The sequence below is a fragment of the Ovis canadensis genome, chromosome 23, assembly GCF_042477335.2.
Source record: "Ovis canadensis isolate MfBH-ARS-UI-01 breed Bighorn chromosome 23, ARS-UI_OviCan_v2, whole genome shotgun sequence".
NCBI classification, from domain to species: domain Eukaryota; kingdom Metazoa; phylum Chordata; class Mammalia; order Artiodactyla; family Bovidae; genus Ovis; species Ovis canadensis.
The window spans coordinates 70,554,404-70,569,027 of NC_091267.1; the positions used below are offsets into that span (position 1 = coordinate 70,554,404).

The 14,624-nt window shown below is 50.2% G+C and overlaps 2 protein-coding genes across 2 annotated transcripts in view; one reads left to right on the forward strand and one right to left on the reverse strand.

The window, feature by feature from the left end:
- Nucleotides 1–12,770, reverse strand: part of ATP8B1 (ATPase phospholipid transporting 8B1) — a 112,009-nt gene extending 99,239 nt beyond the window's left edge. The window contains exon 1 of the mRNA XM_069568987.1: nt 12,080–12,770. The gene's annotated coding sequence lies outside the window, so the exon portion shown is untranslated. The remainder of the gene's footprint in view (nt 1–12,079) is intronic.
- Nucleotides 11,108–12,715, forward strand: LOC138428348 (tetra-peptide repeat homeobox protein 1-like). The gene is made up of 3 exons (XM_069568998.1): nt 11,108–11,242; nt 11,608–11,768; nt 11,938–12,715. The coding sequence occupies exons 1-3, from the start codon at nt 11,108–11,110 to the stop codon at nt 12,713–12,715; spliced, it is 1,074 nt and encodes a 357-aa protein (XP_069425099.1).
- Nucleotides 12,771–14,624: the final 1,854 nt, after the last annotated feature.

A 14,624-nucleotide genomic window follows, 5' to 3' on the forward strand; every position in this document is an offset into this window, starting at 1 on the left:
AACTGAAACTCAAAATCAAATCATGTCACTCCACAGCTTACAAATACATCGATGTCTTCCAACCAGCTTGGTCCCTGCCCACCTCACCCCACGCTTCCTGGTCCCAACCATCCCACCCCCCACCCCAGCTATCCTGGCCTTCTCACAGGTCCCAGGACACGGCAGGAAGCTCTCACCGCAGGGTCTTTGCACATGCTCTTGCCATGAGCTGGACCAGGAAACCTTTACCTGATGCCTTCTCATCCTTCAGGTCTCAACTTAAGAATAATCCCCTTCAAGACATCTTCCTGGGCTAAATCTTTTGTTGTGGTAAAATATATACAACCTAAAATTGACCATTTTAGCCATTTGTAAGAGTACGCTTCGGTGACGTTCAGTACATTCCCATTGTACAACCATCACCGCCACCCACCTTGGGAACTTTCTCATCCTCCCCAACCGAAACTCTGTCCTCTGGAACAGTAATTCCCATTCCCCTTCCCTCCACCTCTGGTGACCACTGTTCTCCTTTCTGCCTCTATGGATTTGACTCTTCTGTGTACCTCACAGAAGGGGAACCATACAGTAGGTGTCCTTTTGTGTCTGACTTATTTCATTCAGCATAATTCTTCAAGGTTCATGTTGTGGTGTGCGACTGAATAGTATTCCATCATATGGATGCACCACTGTGTATTTATCCATCCATCCTTCCATGACCATTTGGGTTCCTCTGGGCCCATCTTAAAGTCAGCCCTCATTATTCTTAGTCTTGTCTTATTTTCCTGTAAGTGCTTATCACAGATCCTAATATCAGGGCATCTCATATCTCTTCGGTTCAGTACTGGCTCCTACCACCCCTCCTCCAGCAACCCTGTGAGCACCGCAGGGGAAGGTCCCTGTTTTGTTCATCCTGGCATCAGCCACCAGCACCTGCCATGTGGTCAGGAGTGTAGTGGGCGTTTAATAAGTAAATGTTGACTTTTTTAAGTGAAAGAAAATGATAAGGCCACTCAAAAGCCACCAGTTTTTAGAGTCAGTCACAAATTCCATGTACATGAAAGAATAAATTAATGCGCGCACACACACACCTTCACAGAGAAATATTTAGCTCTCTGGGCACAAACAATTCCTTTTCTAACAATGTTAATCGATCTATTTGTGACTAACATACATTTCCATTCCCTGTGACCGTTTCAAGAACGCATCACGTGCAAAAGTAACTTGTGTACTCAGCAATTAAGGACTTAAACACGGCTAAATGCTACAACGTGGATGATTACGCTAAACAAACCACCACAGAAACATGATGGTAAATGAAATAAGTCAGCTCACAAAAGAACATATGTTGTCTGCTTCCATTTAGAGAAAAGGTCCAGATTGGCACACACATAGATTCAGAAGGCAGAGGTTGCCAGGAGCTAAGGGGAGCAGGAATATGAGTAACAGCGAAAGGCGACCAGACTCCTTTTTTGAGGTTATAAAAAGCTTCCAGAACAGACTCTGATGGGACTTCCCTGGTGGTCTAGTGGCTGACATTCTGTGCTCCCAGTGCAGGGGGCCCGGGTTTGATCCCCGGTCAAGGAACTAGAGCCCAAACACCATGACTAAGAGTCTGCAAGCTGCGATGAAGATCAAAGATCCTGAAAGCCACACCTAAGACCGGTGAGGCCAAAAAAGTATTCAGATATTAAAAAAAGAAAAAAGACTGTAGTGATGGTGGTACAACTCTGTAAATAGACTAAAAACTATAGAACTGTACACTGTAAAAGGGTGAATTGTACAGTACAGGAATTATATCTCAATAAAACTGAAAAAAGATAACCCACGTGTGTGGAGATAGGGATGGCCAGCCTGTGTTTGTGGGCGAGAAGCTTGCCTTCCCCAGTAGACAATGCGTGGTAAGGTTGGGAGTGGTGGGAGCAGGGCCTTACCAGCAATTTCACCTGTTTTCTCTTGCAGGAGAGGTCTCCATGCCCTGCACCCCCCATGGAATATAGACCATCTTCCTTCCCAGGTGGACCAAGGGGTAAAAACTCTGCTCAATCCCTGGGTCAGGAAGATCCCCTGGAGGAGGGCATGGCAACCCACTCCAGTATTCTTGCCTGGAAAATCCCATGGACAGAGGAGCCTGGTGGGCTACAGTCCACAGGGTCGCAGAGTCAGACACAACTGATCATCTAACACAGTCTCTTTCCTTCCAATACAAGCAAAGTCCTCTGCTTCCTGGAAATTGTCTTTTCCAGCACCTCACCTCTCCCCAGCAAAGAAGAAAGACATGCTCTGATGATAAAGTTCTCTGCTGAAGTTCTGTGAATGAAAATCTTATACAAATGTGTCTTCTGAAGAGCCTTTTTATAACCCATTAGGAGTGATCTGAACACAGCCCGTTGAATTTACCGCATTTTGAAAATTCAGATTTCCATCTGCGACCCAGACTCTGCCAAGAAAGTTATCTTTGGCTCCTCTTTCTCTTACATCCCAAGTTCAATCTGTCCAGAAATCCTGTTGGCTCTACCTTTAAGAAACATCCACAGCCTTCTCTCTCTCAGACCTCTCACCTTGGTCCCAGACTCCAACATAGTTCACCTGATTCCGCTTCCTAACTACCCTCCCAGTCTAAGAGCCTTCCCCTGGCGTGGTCTCCACACAGCAACCGGAGTGACTAAAACACGAGTCAGAGGCTAGATCATGACCCTCAGTGGGCAACGTCCTCCACCGACGCCCTCATCCAGCTTGCACAAAGTCAGAGCCAAAAGCTCGCAGGAAGCCCTGCACCAGGGGCGCCACACCCCCTTGCTCTGTCTTCCCGGCCCTGCCCCTCCGCACTTCAGGTCTGAGGAACAGCCAATGACCTGTTGGCCTTCATCACACCAGCCAAGCACCAAGTCATCTGTGCCCAGGACACTCTCCCCATCCCTGCCAAGATCTTCCTAATTCACTCTCTCCCTGCTGAGTCTTCACCCGGATGCCACCCTGTCCACTGTCCAACTGCATCCTGCTCCCTTGCCTCCCCCCACCCCCCACCCAGATTCTTTCACCCTGCTCAGCTTCCTCTTTTCCTCCCCTGGAGCACTGATCTAAATGGCAGCCCACTCCAGTATTTTTGCCTGGAGAATCCCAGGGACAGGGGAGCCTGGTGGGCTGCCGTCTATGGGGTCGCACAGAGTCGGACACGACTGAAGCGACTTAGCAGCAGTAGCAGCAGAACTGATCTTCACACACACCTCGTAATCTACCCGTGCGCTGTCACTAGTCGCTGTCGTGTCCGACTCTTTGCAACCCCTTGGGCTGTAGCCTGCCAGGCTCCTCTGTCCATAAAATTCTCCAGGCAAGAATATTAGAATGGGTCGCCATTTCCTCCTCCAGGGGATCTTCCCAACCCAGGGATGGAACCCAGGTCTCCTGCATTGCAGGCAGATTCTTTACCATCTGAGCCACCAGGGAAGCCTGTAATTTACCTATTCACTATCTTTATTATCCACTGTCCTCATCTCGATAGAATGTGAGCTCCTCAAGGGCAGGCTCTTCACCTCCTTGATTAATTGACTGACGCTGAGTGCCCGGCACGAAGGATGTGGTTTGTAAGTAGCTGTTGGCCAGCTGTCTTAGACTTTGTAAGGCTAAGGAGGAGTGTCCATGCTGTGGAATGACCGAGGAGACAGGAAATTCCCTAAGAGAAGCCATTCAAGAAGCTTGCTCAGTCATGTCTGCCTCTGGTAAGCCCATGGACTATAGCCCACCAGGCTCCTCTGTCCATGGGATTTCTCAGGCAAGCATACTGGAGTGGGTTGTCATTTCCTTTCCCAAGGGATCTTTCCAACCCAGGGATCCAAACCCTTGTCTCCTGCACTGGCAGGCGGGTTCTTTACCACTGAGCCACCTGCTAGAACTCAAGAAATGAGACTAGTAGCAACTAAGAGTACAGGGCCTGAGCAAACTTTCTTCAGCTATTTTTTTTTTTTCCAAGTGTTGCTCTGAATGATCTCAAGGATCCAGGTCACACTGGATGCTATTTATGTGACCTTTGAGAATTTTCACCATATTTCTCTATGCAAGAGGGGAAGGCTAAGACTGATTTTTTTAAAATATTCTAAATCTCAACTGAGTTGAACTAGATAAAGTAGCAAAGCTCCAATAGATTAAAATCCTTTCTGTGATTGGGACTGGCACAGGATAGGAAGATGGAATGATATCCAGGGATAGTGACATTGGAGTCAGTGTGAAATGTGTGTAAGTTTTACTTAAAAAAAAAAAAAAAAAGTCTTGCTTTTAAAATATGCAAATCCTTGTCTCAGCTAATTTTCAAGACACCCTATGAGCAAAAGGTCACGTAAGAGTATATTGTTGCAATTAAGATGTTTTTAGCCTAATAGACATCTAATCATGATTGAAAGGGTTCTGGCTTTGATCCTGCTCCATGAATAAGCACATTAGTACACAGATGCAACATTTGATGACTCTGCCACCCTGTGAGTGATCTCTTGCCTTGAAACCTATTTTGAAATCCATGGGTTCTATCCTAAGGTAGAAAACAATCTGATTTTTAAGCATCCCATTTTCAAACATTACATTTAAGTTTTTCTGTCATTCTAACCCTCCCTCCATCCACCAGAAAAATTTTTTTTTTCTTTAAGTCAAGTCAGTTCTGGAGGAAAGTTAAGGATTTTTACCTCTACTAGGAAATAGCCTCCCTGGAGGGCAGCTGTGGCCTGCAGAAATCTTCAGATGGTGGAGCCAGGCCTTCTGAGCTTTTAAGCCCCACCATGGTATACAGCACAGTGTCACCCACACTGCAAGTCAGAGGGTGATGAAATTCTAAAGGGCCACCAGCTGTGTGAGAGCAGCCACAGGTGCAAAGGAGAAACATGGCTGCCGCCACGAGTCTTCCACGCCACCCACCTCCTCGCAGTTCCCGCAGCCTCATCTCCAAGATGCTTTGGAGGAAAATGTGACACTGAATTCTCCACGTCTCTGGTCCTCTTAGCCAGGTTCTATGTTCTATGAATGACAAATCTCACAAAACTGAATCACATCTCAACAGCTCCCAGGAGGAAACAGATATGCCCATGTTCACAACAGCCCACGGTGGACACAACCCAAAGGCCCCTCATCAGACAACTGGATAAACCAAACGTGGTATACACACACCGGGGAATATCACTCAGCCTTGGAAAGTGAAAGGCAGCTCTGACTCATGCTGTGACGTGGACGAACCTTGAGGACATTGTGCTGAGCGGAGTCAGCATCATAAAGGGTCTCGTGCTGTGTGACGTGGCCGAGGGACCTCAGAACAGCCAACATCACGGAGACCGTGCAGGACAGAGGTTATTAGAAGATACAGTGAGGGCGAGACGGGAGTGACTGTTTAATAGGTACAGAGTTTCCAAATGGGACGGTGAAAAACTTCTGGATGTGGACAGTGGTGAGAGCCGCAAGATATTGTGAATACACTTAATGCCACGGAATTCACACTTTAAAATGGCTAAAATGGAAAATGTTATAAATAATTCACAGTGATTAAAACAAAGCTCCCATGAAATAAACTACTGCACTAGGGTGACATCATGAGGAACCCCCTCTCCTCCCGGTGTTGCTCTGGTACCAACAACGGAGGGTAGATTTTCATTTCATTCTCACCGTCTCAGCAGCTGATGACCCCACACACACTTAATTTCACTGTTTTATCAAGAGTTCTGAAGGCTTATAGAGCATCTGCCGGTGCCTGGCTTAGGGGCCCACACGTGTGATTTCCACCATGGTGGCTAGGCTGCTCTGTTCCAGGGTGAGATATACACACCCCGACCCACCTCCCCCCATGAGTGCCTGTTTCAACCACCCACATTCACTGGTTATCTGTTTTCTTAGAACAGTAAATGTTTCTTCTGGATCCACAGATCATATACCAGTCTCAGAGAGTGGTCTGAGTAGTTCATTGCATCACAAGAAGACATGGTAAAGGTTTGTACATGAATCACAGCACACCATGGGCTGCCCTGGTGCCTCAGATGGTAAAGAGTCTGCCTGCAATGCAGGAGACTGGGGTTTGATCCCTGGGTCAGGAAGATCCCCTGGGGGAGGGCATGGCAACCCACTCCAGTATTCTGGCCTGGAGAATTCCACGGACAGAGGAGCCTGGTGGGCTACAGTCCACGGGGTCGCAAAGAGTCGGACATGGCTGAGCGACTGACAGTTTCATATCACACCATAAAATAAGCAATGCACCCACCACAGGAGCCTCCCCAAACGGCAGGAACAGGAGGTCAGGGGCTGTGAGCCTCTCAGTGCCCGAGTCGTTCCGATGAGGATATTCCAACTGGGCCCCGTCTGAGTAAAGGTTAGAAAACTGGCTTCCAATGCTTCCTTGCTCTAAAAACAAACTCCAACTCTGGTGAACAAAAGCACTCAGCAGAGAGACAGAGCCATAAGTGACAGCCCTATAAATAAGGACCGTAGCTGCTGGCCAAAGGTCAGGCTGCACAGGTACTCGATAGATGCACCAGGCTTCTCAGGCACACGAGGGAAGGTGGTCGTCACTACTGAAGGGCGGCCCTGGAGCAAGGGTGACCTCTGATACCTGGGGCCCCCAGCCCCAGGAGTCCTCTCCCCAGACTGACAGCCAGCTTCCTACTGCTGATCCGCCAGAGCCTCCAGGCCCAGCTCTCCCTTATAAAGTGTAAATTCACTGGACTTGAAGACTGATAATGAACACAGAGCTTCAGAGCTGGGAGAGGCCCAGGCCACCCTCCATGGTCTAAGGCAACCACCTCCCCAAGCACAGAGGGGCAAAGTCCAGAGCAGGAAGAGAGAAAACATCTGCTCTACTGTCTTGCTGCTGCTGCTGTTGCTAACTCACTTCAGTTGTGTCTGATTCTGTGCGACCCCATAGACGGCAGCCCATCAGGCTCCCCCGTCCCTGGGTTTCTCCAGGCAAGAACACTGGAGTGGGTTGCCATTTCCTTCTCCAATGCCTGAAACTGAAAAGTGAAAGGGAAGTCGCTCAGTCCGACTCTTAGTGACCATGGGATTTTCCAGGCAAGAGTACTGGAGCGGGTTGCCATTGCCTTATCAAAGAGGAAAAGACAAAAACACAACTCAGGCCTCCAGGAACCTCACAGGCTTCCACATGGCCAGTCCAGTGCTGGGAGAGTACGCTCAAGCCATTTTTTAAATGAATGGATGGGATGGACAGGTGGGTGGTGGATAGATAGGTAAATGGGATTGTACCAGTGGTCTCTGTCACTAGTGATGCTCACCAGGGGCCACAACTCAGAAGCCAACAGAAAGCACTGATCCTTTAAAAAGAACCCAAGTTTGGAACAGAGAAGTTTCATTTTTTTTTGTTTAAGCAAGAATACAGGGCTTTCTCCATAATTCAGCACTTAGGACTCGACCTTCCAATGCAGGGGGTGCAGGTTCGATCCCCAGATAGGGAACTAAAGTCCCACATGTCATGGGGTGCAACCAAAAATTTTAAATAAAGAACAAGAGTACAGAGGTGAGGGAGATGAAAGCAGTCAGGAAGTGGGGGTGAAGGAGACCAGCTGTGTCCCAAGGGCTGCTCCCAACTCTGCAGGAGGAGAGCACACCCAGGTGGGGGCGGCCACCCCTCCAGACAGTGACTGGGTACGCATACCCCTAGGTCACCGTGCCCCCTGGTCCTTAGACACCTGGACTCCAGAACCCAAGCCCTGGGTCTAGAAGTTCAGAACCTCGCCCTTGCTCTAGAGGACTTTTTCTTGCCACTGCCTGGTGCAAATACACACCTATGTTTGCTAAGTGAACATGGAGTGATGCTCATTTCCCGAACTGTCTAGGAGAAAGGCAAAGGTGGCTTGAGCCATGAGTATTTACTGATCTGACCGGTATCAACAGCACACAGGCTTCCCTGGTGGCTCAGACGGTAAAGAATCCACCTGCAATGCGGGAGACCTAGGCTGGGAAGATCCCCTGGAGGAGGGCATGGCAACCTACTCCAGTATTCTTGGCTGGAGAATCCCATGGACAGAGGAGCCTGGTGGGGCTACAGGCCATGGGGTCGCAAAGAGTCGGACGTGACTGAGTGACTAAGCAGCCATCAGCAGCACCACGGTAGTAACACTGACTATGTTTGATTGAGGTCTGTGCTAAGCTCTTTTAAATTCTCTCAGCTGGAACCCATCACGTGACACTCTGAGGTAGTACTATTCCCCTTCCATCTTACAGATGAGCACACTGAAGCTAGAGCAATCAAGGTAACAACTGGCCGCGGGTTATACAAGTAGGGAGCCACGAGGCCAGGATTCCAAGCCAGATCACAGTATCCCAGTGCACTTGCACCAGCCCCTAACTGCTGCCTCTGGGCTCAACGTCCATGGGACCATTTAACAAACATAGTTCCCACTGTGCATGATTTTGGTGACAATTTAAAGTGCAATTATCCATGGGGTGGCAAGAGAGTCACACACGCCTAAACAAATTTTTAACAATTAGGAAAAGTATTAATGTGTTCCTTAATGATCAGATGAGAAAAAATTCATTTTTTAATAAAGATGAGATACAAAACTGTTTTATATATATACCATTAATTGTGTGTGTGTGTGTGTATGTGTGCTTTCTAGACTCTTCTTCTATAATGCCAGCTCTTCAACAACATGGGATCTCTGAAGATCTCATAGTGGATATGATTTTTAGCTGGGCACAAGGATGGGGATTTGGGAGGACCTATCTTCTCTTCACGTTATAAAAACTCTTCTGGTAGCAAATTAATTTTCACTGTTGCTGTTCAGTTGCTAAGTGGCGTCCGACTCTTTTGTGACCCCGTGGACTGCAGCCTGCCAGGCTCCTCTGTCCACAGGATTTCCCAGGCAAGAACTGTTGTTCAGTCGCTCAGCTGTGTTCGATTCTTTGTGACCCCATGGGCTGCAGCACACCAGGCTGGAGTGGGACATCTTCTCCAGGGGATCTTCCTGACCCCGGGATCGAACCTTGGCAGGTAGATTCTTTACTACTGAGCCACCAGGGGCTTAAAACTCTTAAAACTCCTCTGGTAGCAAATTAATTTTTACTTATCTTAGTAGGTAACAAAACAACACCTACAGGCATGAATACAATTAATCTAATTGAACAATGCCAACAAACAGGCCTGAAAACTCACAAGACACCTAAAGACACTACCTATACACACAAAAAAACTCCCCAGGAGACTCACCTAGAGGGAGGGTTAGAAGTAAAGTCTAAAATTAACTGCCTGAGAAACTTTAAAGGCACCTCTTTAGAGACACAAAACATGAACAGACCCCATAAAACTTGTTCTGGTATCTAAAAAGCAAGTTCCTCTGCATTCATAAGCAAACAGGCTCCTTTTTTTTTTTTTTTTTTTTAACACAATGATTGAAACTAAAGAGCAAAGGTAACTAGGAGATTACAATCTCAGGTGAGCTGTAAGAATCACCTGGAGTCCATGAATCTACTGAACACCAACACTGGATTCAAGCTTCAGTAAGGCAATAAAATACAAAAAACACACTAAACACCTGGGCATCATAACTATTTTTTAAAATCCATTTAATGAAGAAAACTAAGAAAACAACAAACACCTAATATGTATAAGCGAGGCTTACTTGGTTTCTTATTTAATCTTCCGAAACCCAAGGAGGTTGAAAAACACTTTTTTCAGAAAATTCAGGAATTCATCTAAAGTGACACAATTTCAAAAATAAAGATAAGAATAAACCGTAAACATTAAATACAATTTAAAGTAAAGGAATTGAAATCTGTGGGAATCTAAATCCATATGTTGTCTACAACTCCTTGCTCCAGGAAAAAGGGGAAGAGGAGGGAGGTCAGAAGGGAAAACAGGAAGGAAGCAGTGAGGGACGAGCCGCAGATGGGGAAAGAAACTTTCCACAGCTGGATGTGGTCGGAGCTGTTAGGGCCAAGACCGGAGAGACACCCCACCCCGGCAAAACAGAACCAGTCCTGAACTTGCTTTACACCTGCAGACTACTTACACCTGCAACTTTTTACCAAACTGTTTTAAAGCCTCAATTATCACAAAAATAAAAAGAACCCCTCCGAGCTCCGTCACTAAGGAGTATCACTAACAAGAGCATTGTTGTTTAATGGCTCATGTCCTGTCTGACTCTTTTGTGACCCCATGGGCTACAGCCCACCGAGCTCCTCCATCCCTGGGATTTCCCAGGCAAGAATACTGGAATGGGTTGCCATTTCCTTTTCCAGGGGACCTTCCCACCCACCAGGAATCAAATCTCCCTCATTGTAGGGGGATTCTTCACCACTGAGCCACAGGAAGTGCACACTGATATGCATTTTCCTAAAAAAAAAAAAAAGAAAAAACAGAAAGAAAACTACAGTGGCCAAAGCTGCTTTCACACAGGGTGTTGCTGTTCACTAGTATTAAGACGGCCGAGTCTTGTCTGGCGCCCTATGTCAGACCAAAGAATCCCTAAAAATTATCCAAGCACGGTCACTAGAAAATGGCAAGTGAACAAAGGTTAAGATTTCTTACCTAAAATTAGAACAAGGAAGCCTCCACTACCTAATGAATATTATTAAGAGGATTTAGAGGAGTAATTGCAGGCAGGCAGACGTCTCCCCCAGAAAGTAATCAGCATCAGCTAATAACCATCAACTTTTGCACAGTACATGCATTTATAACAGGTTTTAATAAAACCTTCAACAAGAGGCCCGGAATTAATGAATGGCATTTTAAGGTCTAACATAAAAGCACTCCCCAGACATGAAAATTAGAACTTCTCCTTCATACTTTGCGCTGTTTTCCCTTTTTATCTGCCTCGTGTTTACCATCGCTGGAGACTCGATCACACACCCTTTTAAGCTCGTTTCTAACAGCGGTTAACCGTCCTCTGTAACCTGCGGTGCCGGGTAGTCTTTCAGTGCGTCGCCTGCGTTGTCTCATTTCATTCTCGAGGAATGGAAGCAAGAGGCTTCCAGGCAATGCGATCAGGAAGATGGGGGAAATCTGTTACTAGGCCCACAGGGCGGGCAGTTTCCGGGAGGGGAAACTGGCGGCGTCCGGAGCTACCCAAGAAGGACTTGGAGAGCGCCGGGGGCCGCGGCGGCAGGCCGAGGGAGCAGGGTGGGGTTGAGCCGGACTCGCTCAGCGGAAATGGAGCTCAGGTTCCCCTTCCCCGAACCTGTCAACCCGCCTCCTGCGTTCGGCATCCCCCAGGCACCTCGTGCTCCCCACAGCTGTCACCGATCAGCGTCCCAAGCCTCCCCACCCCTCTCCGGCGGGGCCCAGGTGCGCGCACTCCCTTGGAGATGGTGAGGGGACAATGACAACTCTTCCCCAACGTGGGGAGGGGTGGGCAAGAGGGGCGGGTAAAACTCTCGCCCTTCTCTGCAACACCCCTTCCCCGCAAGTGCCACTCCGCTGTCAGACAGCGAGGTGACAGCGTCGGGCACCAAGCTGGAGAGGGAAGGAGCTGGGCTTTTGGCGGTGCCATGGAAGCTGAAGGATTAGCCCCTACAGTCCCCGGCAGAAAACAGGATCCCTCCTCCCCATCACCTGCCAAACAGCATTAAGGCTCTCGGAAGCCGTCTGCAGGGCGCCGGTCCCGCAGTAGGCGCGGTGGCGGCGAGCTCACTCCCGGTCCCTCCTCGAAGGCTCGGCCGGTACGTTCAGCCCTGGAGGTCTTTTCCGGACGCGTGGGCATCGGCTCCCAAAGGGGCCCCCAGCAGAACCCTGTCAACGGAGGCTACCCGAGGGACGACAGACGTCGCAGGGAAGCCAGCGGCGCCCCTCAAGGAGCCACAAGCCCGGCCAGGTAGGATCTTCGGCACTTAAGCCGCGACCTGAGCGCAGCAAACGAGCGCAGAACCCGAACGCCTGGCGCACCGCTGAAGAGCCCAGGGCCGCCCCCGCGGTGCCGCCTGCCCCGCCAGCTGTGTCTTCCCATCCCTGAGGCCGTGAAGGCTCCCGGCACCTCCACCCAGATCCCACCCGTGTGGGCTCCGGAGCCCGCGGGCGCCGACAGCTGCTGCCCCCGCCTCCCGGTTCCCCGGGGCTCGTCGCCTAGCGGGACGGCAGGGGACCTGCGGGGCACATCGGGGGTCGGGCCGCCGCGCCCCTCCTCACCTGGCGCTCGCTGGGCCCCGGCTGGGGCATCCGCCGGGTGCGCGCCTCCCCACGCGCTCGGTGCGCACCTGCCCGCCGCCGCCCGCCGGCCCCAGCGCTGGCCGCCGCGCTAGCGCTTCATGGCGCACGGGGCTGGCCGGGGCCCCGGGAAGCGTGTCCAGTTGGCGGCGGCTCCTCGGGCTCTCGCAGCTCTCCAATGGCTCCCCGCCTTCCCCCGCCCCGCGTCCGCGCCCCCTTCCTCTGCGGCCGCCCTTTTCCCTCCGCTTGGCAGGACCGGCCAAACTGGTTTCTCCGCTCCGGGGTGGTGCCTCTGGTCTCCTTTCAGCAGCCTCAGCTGGGTCGGGGGCGGGCCCGGCCGTCGGCCCTCCCTCGGTCCCTCCCGGGGGCGGAGAGGAGCCGGATGCCGAGCCCCGAGACGGGCCGACGCGGCCCGGGTCCAGTCCCCAGCCCTGTGCGCTCCGGCGGCAGGTGGGCACCCTGGCCGCGGTCCGAGCGCGTCCCCCGCCTCGCCCGGGCCGCTCTCGCCTCCTCGGACGCCCCCGCCTCCCTGGGGACGCGCTTGCCACCCCGCCCCGTCCGTCCCGCGTCACTTTCCCGCTGCCCTCGGCTAGCCCGGCCGCCGCCTGGGGTCGGTGACCGCGCCAGCCCGGAAAGCTGGCGAGGCCGCAGCTCGACTCGGACCTGAGCTCCCTCGGTAAGGGGAGCTGTACCCTCTCGATGCCAAGTCACGTTCCAGGACTGGTGACCGAATGCGCGTTGCGGCTCGCCGCGCGGAGGGTGGGGGAAGAGACGGCGCCAAAAGACTTGACTGGTTTGGAGTCAGAAGGACCGGAGTGCAGCGTGCAAACGGTTTGGTGTCAACTGGAACTTTTGGACTCACGTGCATGATTGCTGGCTGGTGTCTGGGCGCTTGAATCACCCCTCCCTTACATCAGAAACTCGGTTCGGCAGGATGTTACCTCTCACCTGCTATGGCAAGTCTCTGGGATAAGCAGGGAGGAAATCCAAAGCTGAATCAAAGAGTCTGCTGAAAGTATAGTAGAGGAGATAGGACTCAGGCACCAGTGACTAGCTATCTGCAGATCAGAGAGGCCAGGAGTTGACTCCCAACCGGGAGCTTAAGGACGATGTCTGTGAAGTGGCAGGCTTGAGTGGGGACTCAAAGATCCACACGTTCAGGAATCAGGGCTGCATGGGGAGGGTGTTCCAAAAGTGGGCCACCAACTTGATCTTCAGCAGATGAAAGACTCTACTGATCTTGTTAAATGCTAGACTGCCTTTTGCTTCTTTTTCATTAACTACATTTGATCTTTGACTCAGTGGTGCTGGTCAGTCATCTAATCTCTCATCCCTAGAATGAGTCTGCAACAGATGACCTCAAATGATCTCTTTTCAGTGCTGATTTTCTGACCCCAGCAATGGAGCAAAGGTCCAGAAGCCAGGAAACACAGTGACTGCTAGTGACAATGGGATAGACCGGACTGGCAGTGCAGTGGCAAAACAACACTAGGGAGGGGGTTGGAGACGCAGGCCACGATGGAATGCAGGCTGAAGAATTGGGTACATCGTACGAAATACTGGGCTGGATGAATCACAAGCTGGAATCAAGATTGCCAGGACAAATATCCATAACCTCAATTATGCAGATAATACCACTCTAATGGCAGAAAGCAAAGAGGAACTAAAGAGCTGCTTGATGAAGGTAAAAGAGGACAATGGGGAAAAAAGCTGGCTTAAAACTCAACATTCAAAAAACTAAGATCATGGCATCCGGTCCCATCACTTCATGGCAATTAGATGGGGAAACAATGGAAACAGTGACAAACTTTATTTTCTTGGGCTCCAAAATCACTGCAGATGGTGACTGCAGCCATGAAATTAAAAGACGCCTGCTCCTTGGAAGAGAAGCTATGACAATCCTAGACAGTATATTAAAAAGCAGAGACATCACTTTTCTGACAAATGTCCATATAGTCAAAGCTATGGTTTTTCCAGTGGTCATGTACAGATGTGAGAGTTGGGCTGTCAGAAAAGGCTGAACACCGAAGAACTGATGCCTTCGAACTATGGTGCTGGAGAAGACTCTTGAGAGTTCCTTGCAAACAGCAAGGAGATCAAACCAGTCCATCCTAAAGGAAATCAACCCTGAATATTCATTGGAAGGACTGATGCTAAAGCTGAAGCTCCAATACTTTGGCCACCTAATGCAAAGAACTGACTGACTGGAAAAGACCCTGATTCTGGGAAAGATTGAAGGCAGGAGGAGAAGGGGACTGCAGAGGATGGAATGGTTGGCTGGCCTCATTGACTCAATGCACATGAGTTTTAGCAAACTCCGGGAGATGGTGAAGGACAGGAAAGCCTAGTTCGTGGGGTCACAAAGAGTTGGACACAACTTAGGGGCTGAACGGCAACAAAGAGTTGGGGGCTTGCTTTTGGCAGCACCTGCAAGTGATTGAAAGTTTATGGCCACCGCAATGACACGATCAGAGTGTGTTTTATGGGCAGTAACGGGGATAGTTTGGAAAAATAAGACTGAGAATTA

Bases quoted from the DNA above. Each gene is read 5' to 3' on its own strand.
- LOC138428348 (XM_069568998.1), top strand. From the start codon at position 11,108: ATGGAGCTCAGGTTCCCCTTCCCCGAACCTGTCAACCCGCCTCCTGCG. The intron at 11,243-11,607 runs GTGCGCGCACTC...CCCTCCTCGAAG, and splicing joins CCCTCTCCGGCGGGGCCCAG to GCTCGGCCGGTACGTTCAGC. The intron at 11,769-11,937 runs GTAGGATCTTCG...ACCTCCACCCAG, and splicing joins GGAGCCACAAGCCCGGCCAG to ATCCCACCCGTGTGGGCTCC.